Consider the following 27,038-nt stretch of genomic DNA (forward strand, 5'->3'; position numbering starts at 1 on the left):
AAGGAAACAGCATTTTTAAAAACATATTGTTATTTGACCCGGGTGAGACATGCAGATAGGCTGCAAAAGGCCTAACCGTTTTTAGCTGTTCTTCTGGAGAAAAAGATCAACATGTTTGCCTTCTCTGGCAGAAGTCGGAAGCTCTCCTGGCTTATAGTGTTCCCTGCAGCTCACTACCATTACACTTTCCAACCATTTCAGATTGAATTTATGATCAGCTGGCTAATAGTTACTTGTAATCATTAACTCACGTTGTCGTATAATTTACTTAACTGTGTGTGGGCTCCAGGCTACTAGCGTACAACATACCTGGGGCAACGATAGATGAACTTGCTAGATGGTCGAAAACTGTTCATTTCTCCGTCTGTATATGATGGACTTTACTTAAATGTTTTGAAAGATTACTCGCGTTTCCGCCCACGTGCCGCAACGTGTGTGAGTGAGCGCTCAGCTGCCCCGGCCCCTCACAAACGGGTTCTGAGAGAGAGAAAGAGAGATCTCTTTCTTTTGGATTGGGAAGCAAAAATGCATCGTAGACGAACGTCGTAAATCGAAACGAAATTGGAGTTGTGATGAAATTATTATTGCTTTTATGTAGCAACAAATAGGCTACATTTTTTTCCCTTCCAGTACCTATAGCAAAACCGATAACGGAGTTTTACGATGCTCCGGTCTTTCATAATTTACCCCCGGGGCCCATTTAATACCGGGGTTCGGTACCCATCTCTACTAACTTGCCAGCAAATCTCTGCATATGCAGTTAGTCATAGATGTGTGTACAATAACCACATCTGAATACGTATTACTCCCATCCAAAAATGATTAAAAAAAACTCTGTTCTGACGATGCCTCAGCAGACTCATTTACCATCAGAGAGGAAGAAGAAGCCAACTCCACACAATACTTGGCCCGCTCTCTGAAGGAAATAAGAATGGCTCCATCCATCCAACAGAGAGGACACTTCCTGTCTGAGGTCATAACTAGCAGGGACTCCATAGATCTCGTGTAAGTAGAAAGGACGCTTCCTGGTGCCGAGGGTCAAAATGAACAGCTACGGATAAAGGAGAGTGGGCACTTCCTGTTTCTGATGGTCAGTAACTGAGACTCCAAAGATCCATTTAAGAAAGAGAAACACTTCCTGGCGTCAGAGGTGACTTTGAATGAGTCCATAGGTCACCAGAAGTGGGCACTTCCTGAATTCAGCTCTGCTAGTAGGTTTCATTGATCCAACACACACTGAACAAACACTTCATGGATACATAGATCTCCTCCAGCTAGGACAGACAGTTCTTGCTGTCAGAAGTTCATCCAAAAGACTCCATAGACCAATGCCAGAGGGCACTTCCTTAATACAGCCATTTTAATGAATTTAATCAAGAATCAAAATACTATGGTTATTATCACCATAAGCTCAGCATTATTATAACGGACAGCTTGATTTCAGCCTCCAAGTTAAGGCTGATTCATGGTTCTATGGAGGCTCCACCGTAGCCACCGTAAGTGGCCTAAAGTTTATACTTGTGCGTTTGTGTGTGCGTCATCTCTTTAAGAGAATAGCAGGGCCGGCATGTGTGTGCGCATGGGGAGTGTGTGGTAGAGCGAGAGAGAGAGAGCAGAGACAGGGATTAGCTTCTGAGCGAGTACCGACTCTAGAGTCCAAAGTGGGAGAAACAAAGTGTCCCTGTGCATTCTGACCAAGATCGGAAATCTGTAGCAGGAAAAGTTAACCCTCTCCTTGATTTCATGTTGTTTATGGAGAAGGAGAACCAGGAAATGAGTTGGGGGGGGAAATGCAACGCTACCAAGCCACGGCCGAGCAACGTGCGTCGCCACAAAGTGTAGTTACATTTTTCGAGAGGTGCACGTCAGGCTACAGCATAGGGTCTGTGTCTCCGCGTACCTACTTATGTACCAACGGCGTCGATTTAACCCAGAAGCATAAATTGGCCTTAAGTGGTGCTGTTGTATTGGTGTCACACGGTTTGTTGCAAAGGTGAACATGTATAAGCTTACTGGCATGTAAATGGACTGCATTTATATAGCACTTTTCTGGTCTTAGCGACCACTGAAAGCACTTTTAGACTAAAAGGGACCATTCACCCACAACACACCCACCTGTCACCCACACGGCATAACAGCAGGGCGCGATTCGAGCCAACGCTACCCTGTCGAAATTTACGCACCATACAAGAGTACACATTGTACATGTAACTGTACTCACAGAAGTATCTGAATTGAGACACACAGCAAGTGATGGGAATGGCAGAAAGGGGTTAGTGCAGGGCAGGAGGGAGCGGCTGGATGTGAGACTAGGGCCGTGTTGCCTAGAAGTAGGCCTAATCTGATCAGATCTGTGATTGGATCAAATCTTGAAAATGGGTTGTTCAAAAGAAGAAAAAAGGATTCTGAAAACCGGCACAGAAGTAAGATGGATTAGCTAACACCTGATGCTTTCCTGAACTGAATGTTACATTTTCCAGGGAGTTTCCAGGGGCCTCATTTATCAACAGTGCATGGAAACGGTTCTAAACGCTGTCTTACGAAGGAAACTTATGTGCTGAAGTACAACAACAAAAAAAAATCTGTATTTATCAAACATGCGCAAGCCAATAGTATGCCCATCAGTAATCAATCGTGATAAATCCAACCTGTTCTTAACCACCATGCTCGTTCACAATTAGGCCATTTGCATTCGGAAACGCCTCCATTAACCATATATGGTAACAACACATGCCTTTATCAACCACAGCCATGTTCAAATGTTCCAATAACACAAGATAAGCCATTGCAGTGTATTTCAAACATTTGTCACATATGTCTATTAAAGGGTTTGACACCAATAAGGCAACTGGTCTGTTGAAAACTAGACAAATGAATCAGAGTGTTTTCTAATTACAGGAAACACAGGACATACAGTATGTGGATGTGAATTGCTTAATGCATACTGTGACACTCTTAAATGCTTTTTATCTATAGTATCACTCTTCTACCACCAGATTCTGTTCGTAATCATGGCCAGACCTGTGCTCATATTTACAGCCTGCACCAGCAACTACATGGATGAGCACAACATTGTCTTTTTTGAACAACGTTCTTACGCATCATCACGTACATCATCTACGCACACGTCTGTGCATATGCACGGTTGATAAATGAGGCTCCAGGAAAGCTGCCCATCGATTCTTTTCTAAGGAAATGATTGTGAAATCACAGACGCAGAGAATATGTAACTCATTTGTAATAATAATAATTTGGGATAATTTCCCATCATGAATGACCTCACTGACGGCCTTCCTGAGGCCGTGACCCGTTGACTGGGAAATGAAATACTCGCTGAACTTCAGTGGAAGTGGAGGGTGTGCACGGTAAAAAACAATCGGCAACATCCTCATCGTCAACAAGAATTTTGGTACACGTGAGCAGACACTTTGAAAAAAAATTTTTTATGTGTCCCTTTACATGTGTTCGAAATATGGTTCACGGTCAAGATTAGAACTCTGCTGAGAAACGAGTTGGGGGGGACAAAAGCTGGGGGAAACACGAGAAAGAGGAGAAGAGACTACAAATAAGACAATAGAAGAAAAGAAGAGGGGATGACGTCAAGAGGGCAGAAGGAGAAAGGAGGAGGATTAGGACCACATGCAAGGCCGTAGCGGACACGGGGTACGCAGAGGGACATGTCCCCCACACTTTCCGTGTCGGTGCCCTCTGTCCCCCACACTTACAACACGCCTGAGTCGATTTGAACGCACCATCAGTTCATTTTCCGGTTACATCAGTTCATTGACAGACTCATATAGATATAGGCAATGATAAAATCATATATAATAAAAATATTGTATAGAAAAGAATATGGAGAGGAAATAATTAAGATCAGTGTATATGATGGAGTAGTGGCATTAGAATGAGCCACAGGCAACCAAATGTGGGCTATTACAGCCAAAGTGTCTCTTGATAAATTGAACTGTCATTTTAGATGTAGTCCAGTAGTATTTGATGGTTTCAGATTAACAAAAAGACCATAGACCAGATGTGGGCTTCCGTTTTTGCTTTTGGCAATAAAAGGAATAATGATTCAAATTATTTTCCTTTATTCAAATGTCGAAGTTCAAGATTGTTCCCTATGATATAATTGGACAGAAAATACAGATATTCCATAGCTCTGGGGTATCTGAAGAGTGTTTAATTTATTAATAATTTTGGTTCCCTATATGGTAATTTATTTTTATCAATTACTGCCCTACACTACATTCATTTCATCAATCATGAATGAAATGTGTGCAAACTGGAATCTGTGATTTGGAGAGACAAATGGGAGAGGATCTTTTTAGTTTTAGACCTCCTGAACAATCTGTCCCCCCTCACTTCTGAAATTACAGCTACGCCCCTGGCCACATGTGAAAATAGTATTTGAGTTCCGAGATTAAAGTTAGAATTCTGCTTTAATCTCAGAATTCAAATACCTTTTTTACACTAACCCTAAACCTCTTCCGTAGGGAAAAGATGAAGAAAGGAACGGAAAAACTGAAAAGTTGAGGGGACGAAGGGAATGCAAGGTAAGGATCGATGGGAGGAGAGGAAGAGATGTTAATACGGGGGAGCAGAAAAGGGAAGAAAAAAGGAAAAGAAAGGGGAGGGTAGAAATAAAAAAGAGGGAAAGAGTAGAGTGAACAGGATGGATGAAAAAAGATGAAGACTAAAAGAAGTAGAAAAAGTAAGATGAAAAAGACAAGGAGGAAAGAGAGGTGATATAAGAAAGAGAAGGGGGAACGTAAGAGGTGAAGAGGAGAAGAGGAAAGGAAAAGAGAAGATGACAAGTGAGGGAAGAAGGGAAGACAGGAACAAGAAAAATGGATGAGAAGGAGAGAAAGAAGGGATGAGGAAGACAGGAAAGGAAGATGGGGGGGATAGGGTAACATGAGAACAGAGGGTGAACGAAAGGAATGATAAGGGGGGAAAAAAAATTATGGTGACGGAGGGACGGAATCAATGAAAGAGGGGAGAAACGAGAAGGCCAGGAGGTAAGAGAGATTAGAATAAGGGCAGAGGTAAGAGAGTAGGGAGGAAGAAAGCTGGAGAGGTGAGGATAAACAGAGGGAGAGAGAGAAAGATGGACAAGTGAGGATATAGAGGAATACAGAGGAATGAGGGAAGGAGAAGAAAGGGGACAGTAAGAGAAAGGAGACAAATAAGGGAAGAGGAAGAGACCAATGTGAGGAGACGAAAGGAGAAGGGAAGGAAAGAGAAAGAGTGAGAAGAATGAGATAAGACCTCACTGAAGAGCAGATGGACAGAGAATTGGAGGTAGAAGGAGAAAAAGGAGGAAGATGATGCTTTTGTTTCCTTTTAAATCAGCCACACACACACGGAGGTTGTTCTTGGCTGCAGACTTCAAGCAGCAAGAATTATTTACTCGTCTGGAATGCGGAGAGGAGAGTCTGATTTAAATTTAGAGAATGAGAGAGAGGACCACTATGGCAGACTCTGTTGAGTTGTAGCTGGCAGGCGCTGCTTGTGTTTGTTGAAGAATGTAATCTGTTCTAGATTACATGACGAACACGGGATATTACCATTGAAAATTTGCTCTTCATTACTATAAAATAATACCTTCTGTCTGCCAGGATGCGTCTTTTTTGCCGATATTTGGTCGTGACCCCTTAAAATGAAGCAAGGTCTACTTGTAACGGCGTACTTACAGTTTAAAGAGTAATCCACTTTGGCACTGCACTCCTGGAGCATTGTTAGACTCACAAAGGACAGTTTTAATAAAAAGGATCAAAATCGATGCAACAGAACCAGAGATGCTGTATTTTTTTATTCGATACATTCTTGTCAAATCTCAACGCCTATTACCCACAATGCAATTTGACTGGCGACAATTTGTTTGGAGATCGGGGTGTGTTGTGGCTTCGAGGTGCTAGCCTCAATCAGAGATGAGGAGCTACAGATGTGTTAAGCTCACATCTTTCTAGTCTCGCTTTGCCAGACCTTCCTCCACAGCGCTGCGGAGGAAGGTCTGGCTAATCCACACAGCATTCTGGGATGGGAGAAAAAACGTTCTGTTTGGCATTTCTTTAAACCAGGGGTCTCAAACTCAACTTACCTGGGGGCCGCTGGAAGTAGAGTCTGGGTCAGGTTGGGCCGCATCAAGTATTCCACAAAAAAAGGGAGCACAACTGATCCAATCTTCTTTATTAACAGTTCAACATAAATGTTTCTTCTGAACATGAGCTGTTCCTCTGAATTTGAACATTCCTTTCTGAACATGAACGGTTCTTCAGAACATTGGCTTCTCTTGCCTACTCCTTGCTGCCAGAGACCTGACAGCGCTTCCACTCACACAGCTGAGACACATTTGGCTTGAGGGAGGAAACAGTTGAAAGCCTCAGTATGGCTTGAAGATGTTCATCAGCAAGTCTGGACCTGTGCTTTAACTTATTGAAGTTCATGGTGGAGAAGAGCTTTTCACATATGTGCTCCCAAAAAGGCACATGGTCCGCTTGAAGATCCTGGAGAGCTCATGTCTGCGTTTCCACTCCCCTCCCTGAACTTGGCTTTGAGTTCAGAATTGCACTGCAGGTCAATGAGCTCCATTTGAAGTACAGGAGGAGCATCTTGCATATCGAAGGAGTCAGCACAAATTTGAAAAGTGGCTCTGTGTATTAAAGTCAGCAAACCTGCAATCAAATTCCTCCTATAGCTTCATAATGGCATCAGCACACTTCTCACCACTGAATGGTGTGCCCACATCCATGAGTGCCTTGCATGCTGGGAAAGGACAGAGGTTTGTCTGCGAGAGCTGGGCTTTCCATAACACAAGTTTTGTGGAGAATGCCCTCACATTGTCATAGGCAGCACTGACAGCTGCCCCTGGCCTTGTAACTTCTTGTTCAGTACATTCAGCTCCTGTGTGATGTCAACAAGAAAAGCGGTCCATGAGCCATTTGGGATCACTTAACACGGGAACAGACATCCCATCCTTCTCCACGAAGGCTTTTACTTCTGCTCTCAACTCAAAATCTCTTTAAGACGTTTCTCCTACTGAGCCAACGTACCTCGGTGAAGTAGAGCACATGTCACGGTATGTCAGGAATGGCTTGGACCCAAATGCAGTTTAGATGATTTATTAAACAAAAATGAAGTACATACCAAAAGTGTCCAGAAAGCAACAGGCAAAAACTAATTCCAGAACAGGATCTCAAAAAAATCAGAACTCAGAGACAAAAGGTAGACTCCAGACACAAACACACTCACAGAACACACAGCAACAGAATACACGGCAAACAGAACGCACCCACACAAGACAAAGACAACACAAATACTAAATACACAAGTTAACAAGGACTAACAAGAAACAGGTGACACAACAGGTGAAACAAATCAGGGCAGAACAATCAAACAGGCGGGAAAACAAAAGACAGGAAGTAAACTATATAGGACAAGGGAGACAAGACAGACTTCAAAATAAAACAGGAAACAGAACATCACAATCATGACAGCACATCCTCATATTCTGACTCTATTTCCTCCAAAAAGGCGCGGAACTGCCGGTGCTTTAAGCCCCTAGATCTGATATGGTTGATGCATTTCACAACAACAGACATCACATTGTCAAAACTCAGGCATTTTACACAAAGGGCCTGCTGATGGATAATGCAGTGCAGAGGAATGGCCTCCCCCACATTCTCCTCTTCCAGTTTTCTTTGAACAAGTACCACCAGTCCATTTTTCCTTCCTGACATTGATGGCACTCCGTCAGTTATTCCAGCAAACCTCTTCCATAGCAAACCGGCATCCTCAATAGCACCACACAGCTGGCAGAATATCTCCTGAGAGGTGGTCTGACCATGCATTGGAATCACAGAAAGCAACTCCTCGATCACTTGAAAATTGTCGTCAACACCACGGACATATACTCCGAGCTGCGCGGTGTCAGTGTTGTCCGTGCTCTCATCAAGAGCGACTGAATATGCACAAAAATGTTTTGCTTTCTCACGCAGTTGATCATATATGTTTTCTGACAGGTCAACCACTGTGTTAGCTGAAAGGCTGATGTTGCTAAAATGACCCTTATTTTCCAGACAGACTTTACTTGCAGCTAGTAACTAGGGCTGTCAAAATAAAAGCGTTAATTTCGATTAATTAATCTGAGAAAAAATAACGCAGATTAATCCATTCCATATTGAAGTATAACCGGGAGCCGTCCTAGCCACCATTCAACTGTAAAATGAAGGAGGGAGACGAGAATGTGCTGCCTGGATCATTGATTGGAACATTTACTTTACAAATTTTGTTCCTGAATAGGGTTGGGTACCAAAATCCGGTGCTAATACGGCACCGGTGCCTTAACAACCGTTTATCTACCAGACCAAATAGCAACGCGGATTTCGGTGCCACTGATATGTCTGCGCTTCTCTCGGATGCTCTGAAAACAGATGTTACAGGCAACAGAAACATTGCTTCACGTGACGCTAGTTAACACTATACTCGACAGCAGCTAACGTTAGCCTACTGCTAGCTAGTAGCTGGATTAAACACGGTTAAAATGCTGACAGTTAACGCTAAACGGTGTAAAGTGTGACTGTATTTCACTGTAAAGGATTCCAACACTGGGATGTAACAGTCTGCAGCTGCCGTTGTCAGAAAAACACAGACAGGTGCGTTCAATGAAACTGGTAACCTACAGCCTCGTGGTGCATTCAAAGTTATTGTTAAATGACCTTTTCCCATCTGGTGGTTGTTTTTGTCGTTCAACAGCAATTTACTAGTGAAATAAGTTATTCTTATAGTTATTACATTATTATTAAATCATTTAATTTTGACCATATGCCCTTAGCAATAAACAAGCCGTTCTTTAATGTCGCCGACTGTTGTTTAAGTACCCTTCTTTTTTTTGTTTTTTTATTTTGTATACTTCTCAGCATGTCTAGTTGAGTAATGACGTCTGCTGTTATATTCCTTGTACACCGCAACTTTCTCTGTGCATATGAGACATGTAAGGATGCCCCTGTGCTCAACTAAAAAGTATTCCGTCTCCCACTTTCCCTGAAATTGCCTCTGCTCGTCGCCAACCTTTCTCTTCACTGCACGTTTTGAGAGAGACATGACTGGAACTGGGTGATGGCATATATTTTCCGTCACTCCGGAACACGTTTCAACCAAGTGACTAATGTTGATACTTTTTCGTGGAACGTGTACGTTCAAAAGTTGTTTTAGTCGTGCAACGGAAAACTCTGGACAGATAGTCTAGCTAGCTGTCTGGATTTACCCTGCAGATATCTGAGGAGCAGTTAACCATAGTCCTCAGAAATCCACCTTAGTTTAGAACGTCGACACAAAGAAAGAAGAAGGTGATGGATATCCGGCGGAAAACGAGGGACATCCGGCGGAAAATGAGGGACATCCGGCGGAATTTCTGGCGGCACCGGAGCAATCCCAGAAGTGAAACATCGTGCATAAAGACTAACATCTTTCTAACTCCACACCTCCAGATGTTCTCACATTTTAAACTTGTCTTCAGACCCAACCGTCGGTCAACTCCGTTTTTAACATGTGCAGTATCAACACATTCTCACTCCTATCACGTTAAAAAGCGACCCTTGGTTAGGGGCCTTTGGTGCTTGTTACTGACGCAAAAAGCCTCCTTTAGCGACATATTTAGACACGCTTGGTCGGGACTCTTGGCGTCACTTTGGGGTAGAACGGGACAGTTAGGTTTAGGAAAAGATGGTGGGTGGAGTTACAAAATGTACGTTTCAGTGACACACGGGACAAGAACGGGCCACGAACCTCGGTCTCCTGGGTGAAAGTCCTATGTTGTTTGACCCATCCACCACCCCAACCCACCTTTTAATCCAGATTTTCGGTCTTTCATACTACTCGCTGCCGTTGTCTCTCTTGCCAAATTGCCCCAAAATAACGAGGATGCATGGATGTACGTTGTATGGAACCCATACAACATTCTCCACAGGTAACATGAATGATTACTTTTATTGCATTTGGCTGTTCAATTTAATGGTTTCGAAAAAGTATCCTGACTAAACTTTGACATACCAGTCTGCGATTATCCAGTCAACATCCTCTGATCTTAACTATTCAAAAAATAATTCACAATTTCTGCTTTGTTTTAACTCAATAATTAGGTATAATATATACATTAGGTTTATTGACCATCATCATTTTTCTTTAAAGCTACAAAAGCATTGAAAAAAGCTCCAAAAACTTTGGGAAAAAGCGCCAAAAATTCAATTTTGACCCAGAAGGACAACAAGTTCATGGTCGAAGGGAAGACAACATCGGTGTGTTCCATACATATGCTAAAAGGGGGATTTTTGCATTGCTATCTGACGCTGAGAACCACTGACCAAGCGTCAATATTTGACAAGTTGGAAGTGAAAATGGGTTGGCATTATACTCCCCAAGACGTGGAAACTGACTTTTGGTGTGTCCCCCACTTTAAAGTGTACATGAAGTCAATGAAATAGAGATTTGTTCTTCTCAGACTGTTTCATGTGAAGTATTTTAGAGGCCCCAAAGAGGTGAAAATATCCAGTATTTCATACTTATCCAACCCACCCTCAGCTTGGGAACCACTGTATTAGAGGTTCCATTTGTTAGCAAAGTGCCAGATGAGCCTAATATTGGAATAGCATGATCATTGTCAGAAGAGTAAAGAGACTTTCCCTCCCTTGAATATGTAGAGTTATTATATTTATTGAATGTCTTTTCATGAAATGCTTCTATGCTCTTGAAAGTGAAAGAATAAAACTGGCATTTGCCCTTACACCAAACGACTTTTCACGCGATCCCACTGTCGCGGACTAATGTCCAATATCTGAATGAAATCCTGAGAGTCTTGCTAGAGTTGGGGCGCTCTCCCGTTGTCTCAATCGTTTGGTGTAAGGTGGTCGTAAAACTCAGTCCCAGTCAGTCTTTTTCCCGTCTGGACGTTCAGACAAAATCAAACGTGTTTGATATTATCCGAAGTTTTAAGTCTTGGTAGTGAAGTTAAATCACATGAACATTGTCAACAACCAATTGGTGTGCTCCCTCCAGCACCAAACAGGAAGCAGCAAATGGCTAGAGCCGGTATTGTTGCTAAGCTAAACACTAAAGTGGCAAAGTTGCTGATTTTCAACCCTTCTGAAGCGCGCCATACAACGGGAGTTTTACCGGCGGATAAACACAGACCTCCGGGTACTGGAGACATGCAGCTACATGTACGGCAGAAGAAAAAATCAGCAACCTTTCCCTTAAGTTACCAGCTAATGCTAGCCGTAGCTAGCTAGTTTAGTTCCATTTTCCAAAACAAATCTAGTTGTAGTCTTCCAATGTGTGACCCTGCAAGATCCTCTTGCGTCTTTGACGTTAGATGTGAGATGGTGTCAGTCTTTTCAGAGTCTTCTAGTGTATGGTAGGCATTACTCAAACTCACAAGACACTAGTTGTGGGTCATGGGGGTCATGGAACTATGTATACACCTTATTAAATCTAACACAGGGACACATGCTGAATGAAACTTAATAAAAGAGTCCACATCAACTTTTACTCTCTTAAACATCTATTTTTTTGAAGAGCTTATCCTGATTTGACTTGAGTTTATTATAGGCTACCATAACTGATTCTTGATTTCGTTTACATCGCTACAGTATAGAGACACCAATTAGTCAAATAGTTTTCAAATAAACGGTGTATTTTACAGAATTCAGTCTTTTACAGAAGCACACACACAGTATCAATTCACTGCAGCGGTGGAATGTAACTACATAAGTAAGTAAGTACATTTTCTCAAGTCCCGTACAAATTTAAGGTACTTGTGCTTTACTTGAGTCTTTTCTTTTCATGCCACTTTCTACTTCTATTCCTCTACATTTCTGAGAGAAATATTGTACTTTTTACTCCTCTATAGTCATCTGACAGCTTTAGTTACTAGTTACTGTACACATTAAAATTTTTGCACACAAAACACATTTAGTTTATAAAATCTGATGTTTTTATTATAAATGAAACTAGTCAACAATATAACGGCCTACAAGTCCAGCTGAAATGATTAGACCATTAAACACACAACTGTTTGGATCCGTTATACTTTTTTCTGCATTGAGTACTTTAACATTTAATACTTTAAGTACATTTTCCTGATGATACTTACATACTTTTACTAGTAAGTAGACAGTAAGTAGTCAGTAAGTAGACAGTAAGTAACATTTTCAACACAGGACTTTTATTTGTAACAGAGTATTTTTACAGTGTGGTATTAGTACTTTTACTTAAGCAAAGGACCTGAATAGTTCTTCCACCACTGATTCACTGTATGCCATTATTAACATTCCTGCTGGACAGACACCAAGTACAAAATAACTTTACAACACTGACATCTAGAGGACGGACACAGTAAGTGCATGCAGGCTGGTCACTGAGCTGCAGTAAAGGCAGTTAGTATACAGTTTTCAGTTGTTTATGATCAACTGGCTTGTGTTCATTCACCTTACCAGAAACAACATTTCTTTCCTCTGGAATCACATGGACGTATCTCTATGTTGCCGTCATAAGGTCGAGTTATTAGCATGTTCAAGTTCAGTGTGAGATGTGGATAGACTAACCGGCAATTTCCACTGGATGGGGAACGTCTGCGGACCGGCTCCGCTGCGGAACTGCTGCGTGCTCCGCCGTCCATCAATACCCACCAGGTCCGGATTTGTTGCGGCACGGCTGCGGCCATGACTGACAGCTGTAGTCACGAGGACTCACAATATCTCGCGAATTCACGTAGAATAGAACCACAAAACCAACAACAGTTTGTTTCCACCCAGAAGTGTAGAGGGGAAACAACTCTGTGCTGTGTTTTTAAGGTGTAGTGCAGGGAAATATGATCCGCCGTGAGCACGGTGTATCTTACTTTGAAAATTAACCGGATGTTTTACTTTGTTTCTGTGCTCGACTTCCTGTCCCGCACTATCTGCCGTGTGCTGAATTGCTGCGGAGCTCTCCGGCGTCCGGCAAAAATAGAAGCTCTGCGTATGTGCTCCAGAGGGCTGCGGACCGCCGGAGCTGGTACGGAGTAGGGATGCAGACGTTCCGCAGTCAGTGGAAATACACACATTGACTTTGATGGAAACCTAATGACTCCGTCAACGTTCCGGAGCCGTTCCGCAGCCGTTACGCAGCCGTTACGCATCCAGTGGAAATTGCCGGTTAGGGTGTGTACGAATCCACTTTTGCTAGTTTAACGGTGGAAAAAAGGGTCCGTGCGCCAGGCGCATGGTTCAAAAGGGTTGTACTTAGTGTCTTAACATGCAATATACCACTCATAGTGTCATTTCCCATTCCCTATAAAAGCAAGGCGCATTTGTACCTTGGCATATTGCTATTATGATGGTGGATTTGCTAAGCAGGAAGGAGAGATTTTCAGGAGAAGAAAGAAAGAAATCTGATCTGCTTGTGCGTGTGAAATTGCGCGAGCAGATCATATATGGCACAAGCACTATGCCACCAATACTCCAAGAGGTAAAGCAGCCATTAAAATAACAATGAAGTGCTGCGTTATTGACTTTAGACCAGGTTTTTGTTGGTCAATGGCGCGATCACTTTCCGCTGCCTCAAGATACTAGCAATACGCCAAAAATTCACCTGAACGCACCTCCCTGTAAGACCCCATTGGGCGCACAAATGGGCGCTGGTGCATTTGCTATTTAAACGACGCGGGCGCTGGATGGGAAAAAAAAGACACTTCAGGCTTTGCGCTGCACCGGGTGCAAGATAGGGCCCAAATACAGTAAAACGTTCATTTGTCATTCCAACTCTAAGAACATGCAGTTAAAAATGAAACAACGTCAATGACCGTGTTCAAGTCAAGTGCATTTAGCAGAGTAACACTTTTCATCTGATTCGCTTGCTCATGTTTTCTTTGGTAAAGATGTTTCGCCATCTAAACGTAAGCAATCGCACCCTCTTTTGCACAGTGTTTAATACATACAATGCTTTTCAATTGAAATACTTTTCTATCGAAATACTTCTCACTGTTTGTTCCCAATTGCTTCATGTATATCTGTTTTCATTCAGAGCCGTAGATATTTAAATGGGAACGCTTAGTGCTCATTAAGGCTATAATCAAATCGGTGGTGTATGCAAAGCCTTTAAGAGCATAATGTACTGTGATATTGTTTCATTACTTTGTGATAATGTTTCAACCAGTCAAACTGTCTTCACACAAACTTTCACCTTGGAAAAAATGTGTTCTGAGAGCACAAATGCAATATGTGTACATGGTGAAGCTGAAGTAGTCACAGGAGGATTTTCAAGCCAAACACCCCCAGTATGATACATATTTGGAGACAGATTTTATTATGATTTGATTGAGCTGTTAAAAAAAGTTAAAACGTTGGTCCTGAGGAGAGTCTACAGCAGACAGACACAGCAGTGGGAAGGAAAGGAGAGATGCTGCTGCTGCAGCACCCTCACCCACAGGTGGCTGACATACAGACATTAGATTAGATAGACTTCATTGATCCTAAATTGGCTACAGCAGCAAAACATTAGACACACAGCACACACAGAGAATACACGAGAACAAATAAATAGAACAGAATACAATAACTACTAATCAAAAATAAAGAAAACAAATACAAAGCAAAGAATGTACAAGCGTATATCCAAGTGGCGAATAAAAACTGAACAACCTACTTAAATAGTATTAATAAAGATGTAAGTGTAACCAATGTTTGTGCAAGTTGCACGTGGTGCAGTATTGTGATGTATATGAGTATAATCTAACACACTGCCCAGCCTTCTTTTAATAATTCATTATTAATGAATGCTAGGGCCTAATTTCCACTGAAGAGAAGATAAACATGTCCTCCCCCACTTTTCACACACGTTTAAAAAAAAAAAAAAAAAAAAAGACCAAAAAGGACAACAAGTTCATGGTCGACGGGGAAGACAAGACAAGGGTTAAAAAGTTTTGGCCGAATTTGTAAAAAAAAAAAGAAAAAACTACAACTCCCAGCGTCCCGCGGTGACACAACAACAAACGAGAGGCAGGCAGCAGCTGGGAGAGACGGAGATAGGGCAGACGGACTGCGTAAAGAGAAGCAGAAAGAGAAGAGACCGGGCGCGAGAGGTTTTTTTCCATCCATGGGGGTTTCCACCGCAGCACAGGCGGACAACTGACGGAGAGAAATCCGCTCAAACATGGCTAAAAACCAGGAAGTGGAGCGCATCGCGAAAAAGCTGGATAAAATGGTGCACAAGAAGAACACGGTGAGTGCAAAAACACACTCAGTTGCTGCATCCGCACAAAGCACGCGATCAGGTGATGGGCTCTACCTTTAACTGCTGAGAGAGGGAATATTCTGGAAACACGCACGGTGGGTTTCAACTGGGCTCTGTGGACGAGCATTTCAACATTAACATAACCAGGCTGCTGCTGCTGCTGCTGGTGGTTTTGCTGATGTGTGTGTGTGTGTGTGTGGACAAGTTTGGCAATAAATCACTGCAGCTATTGGTCAAAAAGCAGCCAATTAAATCCCACACACCTTGAATCGATTATCTTGTCAACTCACTGCAGAGTGTAGCCTACCACACTGTAAAAATAAACTATTACAAGTAAAAGTCCTTCATTGTAAATGAAAATGAGAATCATCAGGAAAATGTACTGAAAGTATTAAAGGTAAAAGTACGCTGAAAAATCCTCCCATTTTCTAAACTGGAAAGGATCCAAACAGTTGTGTGTTTAATGGTCTAATCATTCCAGCTGGACTTGTAGGCCCTTAGATTGTTGGGTGGTTTAATTTATAATAAAACATCGTGTTTTATAAACTACATGTGTTTTGTGTGCAAACATTTTTAATGTGTAAAGTAACTAGTAACTAAAGCTGTCAGATGAATGTAGTGGAGTAAAAAGTACTATATTTCTCTCAAGTACAAGTACCTCAATATTTGTATTTAAGTACAGTACTGGAGTAAATGTACTTAGTAACATTCCACCTCTGACTACTACTAAAACAAGAGTCAGCTAAAAAGAATGTCATACCTCTATGGGCTATTTTTCGTTTCTTTTTTTTTTTACTTGTAAGTGTAGTTTTCACATATACTAGCATCTGGTCGGTGGAGCATGATACTTGTGCGTGTGCCCAGGAAGGTTCTTTTGAGTCTGTACTATTATACTGGAGAAAGCAGATTGAGTAATAAATCAAAAGAGAACATATACAGATTTTTATTTTTTTATTTTAAAAATGTATCTTATAACACTAGAAAAGCTTGGGGCAGTTCCGTTCATAAGCGGATAAATTTAGCCTTCATCTATGTTGAATTAAATAATTATCAGCAAGGTTGTTAGATCGTAACATTACAAAACTTAAATCATTTAAAGGTCCCCTCTTGGCATCAAACATCTGCTTTGAATTATAATTAGTGTCTGATGTTAGTATTTTACAAAAAGTTTTTTAATTACCTGTTAAATACATTTTTAAAAGAACATGAATACATTCTCAGTACTGGAGGCTTCAAGTGTCTTCATCACGCTTGTGTTAGTTGCATGTTGAACCGTGTTTGGCTCCAAACTACAGTGGCACTCATAAGTTTATGAACCCATCCTAAAGTTGACTAAGAAGAGGAATAAAAAAAAAAATCATCTTTTGGAAATTAATCTTAATTCTTTAATTAAAAAAATGAGGAAAAATCCAACCTTTAAGGACACAAATTTTACTTTGTGAATGAATAATGTATCGTAAATAAAAAAATGTTCTTAAAATCCAGGGGGCATAAGTAAGTACACCCCTATGTTAAATTCCCATAGAGGCAGGCAGATGTTTATTTTTAAAGGCCAGTTATTTCATGGATCCAGGATACTATGCATCCTGATAAAGTTCCCTTGGAATTAAAATAGCCCCCCCACATCACCACATCATCACATACCCTTCACCATACCTAGAGATTGGCATGGTTTTATTTCAGTTAACCTAATAGCTGGTTTGATTTGCATTGAGAGATGATTTTATGTAAAGTACCCCATGCCAATCTCTAGGTATGGTGAAGGGTATGTGATGATGTGGAGCTATTTTAATTATTTTAAGGTTGGATTTTTTTATTTTTTTTTTATTTTTTAAATTCTTCTTTTTAGTCAACTTTAGCATGGGTTCATAAACTTATGAGTGCCACTGTACATGTAGTTGGGATGTCACAAAATCATGCAGTTGTTATGGCGCGTTCCAGGCAACCTGTAACTCATGTTTTCACAAACTTCTACCCGTGAAAGTGCCCTGGAATGGCATTCAAACCCTAACTTACTACCCGTGAACTCGTACCAGATCGTTGTACTCCCAGTTACAGTTTTTAAAGTCTCACACACGTAAACAACAATGTTGATGCTGTACAGACGCCAGTGATTAACGGTGAGAAATAGAAATAAATAGTCATAAATAGGCAACGTAAAGTAATTGTAATCAAAACAATACACATACGATTGTGTACTACTACAGGTTATGTTTATTAAATGACGGCCAAACTATGTCGCCGACTAGAAATCGCTAGTATCAGCTTGCGCTAGCTAACGTCAATGTTAGGTAGCCGCTAGCTTGTCGTGACTTTGCCTGGAACGCTACCAAGTCGTGAGTCGTGACTTGAAGTCGTTACTTACGGGCTAAAAATTGTGTCTGGAACGCAGCATTAAGCCCATCACCCCCCCCAACACCCCCTCGGCTCTGCCTCGGACGGCCGCGGGGATCATTCCTGTCAGGCAGCGGTCCAGACTAGGTTGGCCATGAAAGGTGGTGTCTGTAGCCCCTTTGGCACCCATATCCGTCTTCGCAAGAGGGATAAAAAGACACACAGGAAACATAAACCTGGAAAAAAACCTCGGTGTTCGGCGAAATATGGTAGGTAATTTGCGAGGCTATTTTTTACTCGACAAATTACAGACAGGTCTGAGAAACTTTTCCTCCTTCAGCAGAGACACTCATTGTTCTGCACAGTGAAGCTCAAATATCTCTGTGGGGAATATGTGAAGATGACTGAGGTAATAAATCAAGTGAGAATTAGGCTCATTTTCTCGTAGACCTCTATAGAAACCGACTTCTTTTTTGGAGGCAGTGGAGTTGCCCCCTGCTGGAAATTAGTTAGAATGCAGGGGTTAAGGCACTTCCACATTGGTCTCACTTTGCAGACCCAGAAGCTCTGTCCATTTTCACTTCTTTGTCCTCACTAAGTGATCTATTAATGAGAATGTCCAGTCTTAACAGTGAGCAAGAGCTCCACCCAGAGAAAGCTCCACTCACTAAAATTCATTCTTGTGGTTCTGTCATTGTCGTGGTAACCTTAAGTATACATTGAACAATTGTCTCGGGGCATCTGGGTGACAGCTGCTCAGCTGTAGGTGGGCGTCTTGGGAAGAAACCATAAATCTTCATGTGAAATGCAAAAGGTCACCTTGACTTTACTGGTTAAATGACTGATGCCCACTGAATCAAATCTGTCACTTTGAAAACTCCATTTAATGGACACAAATTTGGCGGAGACAGATGCATTGTCATTCCTGTTCAACAGATGCACATTACTATTGTTGCCAGATTCCTCCTCCTCCATCCTAAATGTGGGGAGTCAACCTCGATGTGATAGTTTCCATTTATTGTTCTGTCTACAGGATGGAGCTCTCGACCTGCTGAGGGAACTAAAGAACATCAAGATGTCTCTGGAGACCCTGCAGGTAATTACCTCCTCCGCTCCGCCATGTCACCGTCACCGCCAAGTGTTCCTACAGTCAGACACAAGATTAGTTATCACTGCACTACACAGTCTGTTAAAGTGAGGCTTGGACATCCACCACGCCTGGCATGTCGAGATTCCAATGTAAAGTGCAGGTTCCTTAGACGTTGGTTTAAACAGGCTTTCTTAAATGCTAAAGGATTTTCCAGAATTGTTCAAAAATAGCAACTTAACAGGTGTTTTTTGCGGAGGTGTAATGGGTTAACTCCTCATCTGGCTGCGGTGATGTAGAAGTGTACTCCAGGCTGTATCCATACAGTGTGACATCCCTGCTGTGTGGGGTTACAGGTGCAACAGCGCATGCAGTGAAACATCATCTTGTCAGACTGGTATTAAGTTACTCTTTAGGTAGGACCGTAACCATATAAACATCTAAATTGTTTAATACACCAGATACAGATCTGTCTACAGGATCAGCTTTGTTCCTGTTTCATTTTCTACCTCCCATGTTTGTGTATCCTTGTGTCTACATGTCTGTGAAAACAGAATGTCTTGCACAAGGCATGCAGCTGCATGCACTCTTCTGTGCAACAGCACTTAGAGTCTCTGATTTGTCTACATTATGACACCTGGTATTTTAACAGGGTAGATGCCTAACTTTCCCCTACAGAGCTTGTGCAGTCTACGGAAAGATAACTGGTGAAAGAAAATCCAATCTAAAATGATTCTGCAGCTATTGTGAATATATGAATATGTCAAATAATTGTTTTGGACATATTTGTTGAATCGTGCTACGGCCAAATTCCACCAGGCGCATCTGTGCTGCGTTCCGGCGCCGCCTCCGCCAGAAATTTGCGGCCATTGGAGACACTGCTTGTTATTCCACCACGCAGAGAGTCCCAGAAGCGTGCGAGAACAATTTCGCAAAAGACATCTCACAATATCATATACATCTTCTCTACAGCACCATGGATGACGAGAGATTTGTCTTGGAGGTGGAAAAGCACAAGATATTAACGTTGTGCAACACCACAGATCCTTTTTATAAGGACAACGGCAGATAAGAGAATTCATGGAGTTTAACTGCAAGAGTGCTTAGAGTGGAATGTTGATACTAGCTAATAAACACGTGATTGTGTACTTAGTAGAGAGCCTTTCAGTGAGTCGGGCAGGCAAGACGGTACGCTTCTGAGACGCTCCCGGTGTGGCATGGCGCGTGGCGGGGGACAGAAAAAAACCGCGACGAGAACGTATACCTCTGTATAGCCTACAGATGCTCATACAACCTTTTTGAGCAAGCCCACATAGTTCTGGTTACCATTAAGACATCTGTCCCTTTACACATGGGAGGAGCTATTGAGTTTGTATTTTGTATCTTTACTCTGAGAAAGAAAGTCACGTTAGCAATGACTTCCACTGGAGAAGTATGAGTCTGTGCAGGATATTCCCAAGGACTTCGTTGACTCAATTACTTTAGCTTCATTTGTATTTCAGCACCTGCTGAATTAGAAAGAATTAGCATCTCTAGCAAGAATCAGCTGTCTCTATTTCACAGCAATTGTCCTGTATTCTCAGAACTCAGAGTAGCTAACCTGTGGAGTCCAGACAGAGTCATGGATTAGTGTAGAGAGTACTCAAATCACAGAAGGGGCTATAACAGCTATATACCCCCTCAGTTGGAACCTAAAATGAACGCTATTGGAGAACACTACTGCGGGGGGTATTATCGCGGCAGAAGAATAACTTTCATTTCTTCTTTTTTGGTAATTACAACTTTGACCAAATTCGTCAAAACAAACACTAAGTATGTATTTACTGATTTCTTAGAAAAAAACATAATTTTAATTTCAGGTCAAGTTTAACATGTTATTATCTGGACTGAGTATCCCAGATAATATATACCAGTGTTTTATAACTGGGCTTCTCTGTCTGTCTGTCTGTATTAATTAATTAAATGTATATATCTTAATTAAATCTATCTTAATCTAATCTAATCTATCCTATCTCTGTAGTCCACCAGAGTTGGGATGTCGGTGAACGCGGTGAGGAAACACAGTTCAGAGGAAGAAGTTCAGACTCTGGCCAAAGCTCTCATCAAGTCCTGGAAGAAACTGCTGGGTAAGGGAGGGTGTGTGATGTGTGCTCTGGTACTTCTATATTTGTGAGGACCCAGAGTTTTAGCCCACGAGAGTGAGGACAAGGTTAGGATTTTGGTGGTCATTATGTCAATGACAAGTACAGACGTACACGTGTGTGAATTAGGAGTTGAATTATTATTTTTATTAATGTTAATTGTTTGTTCTATAAAATGGTAAAATAGTGATGATGTCTATCACAAGTTCCGAGAGTCCAAGAAGGCACTCTCAAATGTCTTGAATTGCGAGACCAACAGCCCAAATACCAAAGAGATTCAATTTACGGTGATATCACACATTAAAAAGTAGCAAATCCTCACATTTTAGAAGCTGGAACCAGAGAACGTTTTGCATTTTTCTTGATCAATGATGTAAACAATGGATTCCTCAACAATATTGTTGATCAGTTTTATCAATGACTACACCCTCCACCACTCCCCCCACACAGTGACATGATGGCATGCTAAATACAGTAACATGATATCATGATACAGGTGAACCTGCAGTCAAGCATTCTTTGGCCTAAATATGAGAAAAGTAATTACCAAATTGAACGAATATAAGACAACCTCGATAATAGGACGACCCCCCCTTTTTTTTCAAAAGTCATCTTTTGGAAAAATACTTTATAACGACCAAATCTTGTTTTAACAAAAAAAAAATTTTTTATTTGAAATGAGTCCCTCCATTTTGGTTTTTCAATCACATATTTACACACCCGCCGATCAATCGTACGGAAGCGGCCGGTTTGGGGACCACGGAATTCTTTCCTTAGCTTTCTCTCAGGCGGTTGTTCAACATCGCTGCAATTATCACCATCATCTTAAAGTTACCATTCACACTTCTTGTTAAATGGGTGTTGGGTTGGTAGATATGGTGGGACTGTATTAGGAATGATGAACGTATTTAAGATGGGTGTCTCACTGGGGTGTCGATCAGAACACAAAGGAGTCGATGCAATTCAATCCAGAACTTTACTTGAGGTGTTGAAGGATTTACACAGCACAGCAAAGCACAATAGGGTACACGGTTTGGTATGTACCAACGGCTATATGTGTCTATAGTCATCTATGTGTAGGTGATTAGGAATATATTTCGTGTTTTCGTGTGTGTGGTCTGAAATAAACAAGAACAAACAAGAAATAACATGTCTGTTAATTTCCCATTATCAAGTTACCTAAGCATTAGGTATTTGCATTAATCTTATTTGTTTGCTAACTTGCTAACTAACTATTTTGGAGCCGCTTTGTTGGGGACGCTCACCATGTTTCTGCATCTTTCTCTGGGAGTTTGGCTTGACTGCTCCTCTCATGAAGTGCACATTCAGGCTACTGCTATTTGTTGCCACCTGTTGTTGTGGATGTACAGTGGGGCAAAAAAGTATTTAGTCAGCCACCAATTGTGCAATTTCTCCCACTTTAAAAAGATGAGAGAGGCCTGTAATTTTCATCATAGGTACACTTCAACTATGAGAGACAAAATGAGAAAAAAAAATCCAGAAAATCACATTGTAGGATTTTTAATGAATTTATTTGCAAATTCCTCGGGAAAATAAGTATTTGGTCACCTACAAACAAGCAAGATTCCTGGCTTTCACAGACCTGTAACTTCTTCTTTAAGAGGGTCCTCTGTCCTCCACTCGTTACCTGTATTAATTGCACCTGTTTGAACTTGTTATCAGTATAAAAGACACCTGTCCACAACCTCAAACAGTCACACGCCAAACTCCACTATGGCCAAGACCAAAGAGCTGTCAAAGGACACCAGAAACAAAATTGTAGACCTGCACCAGGCTGGGAAGACTGAATCTGCAATAGGTAAGCAGCTTGGTGTGAAGAAATCAACTGTGGGAGAAATTATAAGAAAATGGAAGACATACAAGACCACTAATAATCTCCCTCGATCCGAGGCTTCCATCAGCAAGGGCATTGAAGAAGAAACGTGGCTGGGTCTTTCAGCATGACAATGATCCCAAACACACCGCCCGGGCAACGAAGGAGTGGCTTCGTAAGAAGCATTTCAAGGTCCTGGAGTGGCCTAGCCAGTCTCTAGATCTCAACCCTATAGAAAATCTTTGGAGGGAGTTGAAAGTCCGTGTTGCCCAGCGACAGCCCCAAAACATTACTGCTCTAGAGTAGATCTGCATGGAGGAATGGGCCAAAATACCAGCAACAGTGTGTGAAAACCTTGTGAAAACTTAGAAAAAACGTTTGACCTCTGTCATTGCCAACAAAGGGCATATAACAAAGTACTGAGATTAACTTTTGTTATTGACCAAATACTTATTTTCCACCATAATTTGCAAATAAATTCATTAAAAAATCCTACAATGTGATTTTCTGGATTTTTTTTTTCTCATTTTGTCTCTCATAGTTGAAGTGTACCTATGATGAAAATTACAGGCCTCTCTCATCTTTTTAAGTGGGAGAACTTGCACAATTGGTGGCTGACTAAATACATTTTTGCCCCACTGTACATTGGTCTTTAAAAGTCTAGACCCTGAATATAGGAAGACCTGACTTTTTCCAGATATATTCATAAAAAAAAATAAAAAATAATACAGTGTATACAGAATACAAAGCAGAGCGTTGGTGCATGTGTGTGGGCTTTGGTGCAGGTATGCCACAGGTGTGTCCTCAATTTGTTTTGCGTGTCGTCCTGCAGACGGTGCAGAGGGGAAGTCTGAGGAGAAGGAGAAGAAGAAGGAAGGCTCTCCTGTGAGGTCATCGTCCACCTCCAAGGACTCCGGCAGCACTGAGAAAAGGTCTGTCGCACAGTGATGTCACTTTTGGTTACACCCACGGTTGGATGAGGATGACGTCACAGTCAGAGTCACAAAAGTGAAAGTATATTTTCCATTTCATTGTCTCTTTTGGATTTAAAGTGAACTTTCCTTTAACCTGAATCATATCCTGTTTCTCTCACTCCAAACCCAACCACACTTCTCTCTCCATCATTTCTCCTCTTACTCAGCAGCAAGAAGTCCGGGGAGTCGCCCCCCACTCCCACCACACCCACCTCCCCCACTACTCCGACCCTTCCCCCGCGGGTCACCTCCTTCCCCCCGGCCCCCGTCACCACCGACAACGTGCGGAACAAGTGTCGAGAACTTCTGGTTGCAGCGCTGCAGACTGATGGTGAGGAAATACTTTTTAGTGTTTTCACAATCCAAAAATGCCCCCTACAAATGTTAAGTAATTCACTGTGCATCATCTCATCTCAACGTCCATTTAGTAGCTGTTCTGGAGATTTAGGTCATATCGCATGGCCTTCGTGAGCACAGGTCTTTTTTCTCTCTCTCTCAATGCTTCAATGTAATCAGAAACAAAATAAAGATTTGATTTAAATCTACATTTCCATGATTTCATGAGCCGATGAATATCATGTGACTTGATAGAAAGTTGCATAGCAGTTACTAAATAGACCTTGAAAGTTGGTCGGTTCTTTCCAAGGTCAAGAATTAACTTTGAAACTTAAAGGAACACGCCGACTTATTGGTACTTTAGCTTATTCCCCGTATCCCCCAGAGTTAGATAAGTCCATACATACCCTTCTCATCTCCGTGCGTGTCGTAACTCTGTCTGTCTAATTTGTATAGTCACAGCGTGTACAAATAACAAGGTCACATGAGACACAGCCATCTTCTAACTGTATATGTACCGGGAACTATATTCTCAGAAGGCGAAGCATGGCAACTTCTGCTACTTAGGCGGAGTGATTTGCTCGCAGCACACAAAAAGCCCCGTGGTGAGGAGCGGAGAGGAACAACGGTGCTTTTCAGGTGTTGTGCTAATCACTCTGCCCAAGTTGCAGTGCTTCGCCTTCTGAGAATATGGTTCCCAGTATGTATACGGTTAGAAAAACCAAGGTTTGGACAGTATAACGACAGACCACGAATTGGTCATTGGCGCGACACGGGACATCCTGCACAAACTGCAAAACTACGCTGTACACTACGCCCGTTCAATTGAACAAGTGCAGACATTGATCCGTTTGGTCGCCGATGAAAAGATCAACTAGTGTGGCGTTGATGATGTCTAGTGCTGCCACTAACGACTAATTTTCTAACGATTAATCTTTCGACTAATTTTTCGATTAGTCGACTAATCTTAACGACGAATAAAAAAAAAAAAAAGTGTTTGTTATTTCGTCCATTTTATTTTGAACTCAACTGAAGGGCCAACACATAAAATGTTACTTGTGCCGTAAACAATATAAGTAACTTAAATGTTCCCAAATAAAAAAATGACATAAATGCAGATAGATAAATGTAATTTAAAAAAATAATAAATAATTATTGATTTTCAAATATTGCACCTGTCAATACAGAACAGAATATTCTGTAGGCTATTTTGCCGTCAATACTGCCGACGTTGTCTTTGCTGTAATCAAATCAGTGTGTGTATATATATATATATATATATATATATATATATATATAATATTTATGTTTAACATGAAGCATACTACTGCTTGAGTGTAGTAAATCAAGAAACATACATGTGTACAGACAAGGCTAGCAGCAGCAGCGCTGGTCAAACTGTGCAGCCTCTGCTGAACTCGTACGGCGAAGTTACAGACCACTCTTTTACCAGCCAATTACAGCGAGCCGTTTGAGACAGGAGACCAAAAATAAATAGGCGGTCAATAGTGAAACGACGACGTCGACTAAAAACATTGCCGTTGACTTATTTTCATGGTCAATTACGTCAACTAAGTCCACTAATCGCGGCAGCACTAATGATGTCATGGCAGTTTCATGCGGTGCTGCTATGGAGATCAGCTAAGAATCCCGCCTACACTGAGAGGGTACAATCCGCAGCGGAAAACGACAAGAGAAAAGAAAAGGTACCAAAAACGTGGGTGGAGCAGTACCATGCACCAATTTAAAATGACAAGAGAAAAAGGTGTGTGTGTGTGTGTGTGTGTGTGTGTGTGTGTGTGTGTGTGTGTGTGTTTTCCCCAGATGACCACAAGACCATTGGCGCGGACTGTGAGCACCTTGCGGCACAAATTGAAGAGGATATCCTTTCATGTCATCTACAAAGAGAACAGGGTTTCACATCTTTATCTGAGTGTACTGACGGGGTATGTTTCTTTGTGAGATAAGCACTTGAGCCGTGTGACTCACTCTGCTCAACATTTTGTCCCCCCCGCCCTCATTTACATCAGTGAGGACAGGCTAAGGAACTGAAACCTCTCTGTGTGTAATAGGGGTGTCACGATTCTCCAAGTCCTTGATTCGATTACATTTATTATTATTATTTATACTTTTGATCATATCCTACGCACCTGCCCGACAAAAGAGGTGTGCAAAAATAGCTTTCTTGCGAAAATAAGTCAGACACCCTTACTGTGTAATGCAATACAGTTCAACAGCACCACAAACTCCTCTAAAATGGTCACACAGTTGAACATTTTAATTCTCTCAATTCCCGGATTTCATTAAGCCAGTTATCTGTCTTATATATATATATATATATATATATATATATATTATACAGTGTGTGTGTGTGTGTGTGTATATATATAGATTTTTTTTATCCATACTGTGCTGTTTTAGTCCTTGACTGCTCTTCGTGCCCACAGATCTTCCAGGAGTTTAAGTCAACAGATATTAAATATAAAACTCGTCTACGAAGCCGAATCTCCAACCTTAAGGATCAGAAGAATCCCGACCTGCGGCGTAACGTCCTATGTGGAAGCATCTCGGCCCGACGCATCGCCTCGATGACCGCCGAGGTCAGACATTTAGTCTCCTCCTCGCCTCTCACAGGGCTGTTTGGGCATTAGGGTTTGGGTTAGACTAGGGTATATTCCCACTTGGCCCGGTTCAACCGTGGCACATTTTACCCCAAAGTCCGGTTTGTTTGACTAGCGTGATCGCTCCGAAATCACACTTAAAGCTAGTTTAGTGTGAAGGGCAAGGGAAGGTACTGCATCAATGATGGATTATACTATATTTTTAATGAAAAGAGTAAAAATGATCTGATTCCAGCTCCTTAAATGGGAATATTTTCTAGGTTCTTCACTCCTCTGTGACAGTAAACTGAATATCTTTGCGACATTTGACGTCATTTTTGGCTGATCAACATTTTTCACAATTTTCTGACATTTTAGAAAATAATGGACAGATTAACAGACTATGGAAAAAAAACACGTTAGTTGCAGCCCTAGCTAAAACAGTGCGTGTGTATGTGTGTA

The 27,038-nt window shown here is 41.6% G+C and overlaps 1 protein-coding gene across 3 annotated transcripts in view; it reads left to right on the forward strand.

Annotated features, from left to right (window-relative positions):
• Window positions 1-14,979: 14,979 nt before the first annotated feature.
• The window catches only part of tcea2 (transcription elongation factor A (SII), 2), an 18,368-nt gene continuing 6,309 nt past the window's right edge, over window positions 14,980-27,038 (forward strand). Inside the window, exons 1-7 of one of the 3 annotated variants that reach the window (XR_013502300.1) lie at window positions 14,980-15,258; window positions 18,638-18,700; window positions 20,712-20,817; window positions 23,499-23,598; window positions 23,808-23,971; window positions 25,801-25,857; window positions 26,422-26,576. Coding sequence is in view for 1 of the 3 variants with exons in the window: in XM_078255905.1 (XP_078112031.1) it covers window positions 15,190-15,258; window positions 18,638-18,700; window positions 20,712-20,817; window positions 23,499-23,598; window positions 23,808-23,971; window positions 25,801-25,857; window positions 26,422-26,576 (714 nt within the window). In the remaining 2 variants the exon portion in view is untranslated. The remainder of the gene's footprint in view (window positions 15,259-18,637; window positions 18,701-20,711; window positions 20,818-23,498; window positions 23,599-23,807; window positions 23,972-25,800; window positions 25,858-26,421; window positions 26,577-27,038) is intronic. The other 2 variants (XR_013502301.1, XM_078255905.1) reach the window with 2 other exon arrangements.

The sequence above is a fragment of the Sander vitreus genome, chromosome 7 (assembly GCF_031162955.1).
Source record: "Sander vitreus isolate 19-12246 chromosome 7, sanVit1, whole genome shotgun sequence".
NCBI lineage: Eukaryota > Metazoa > Chordata > Actinopteri > Perciformes > Percidae > Sander > Sander vitreus.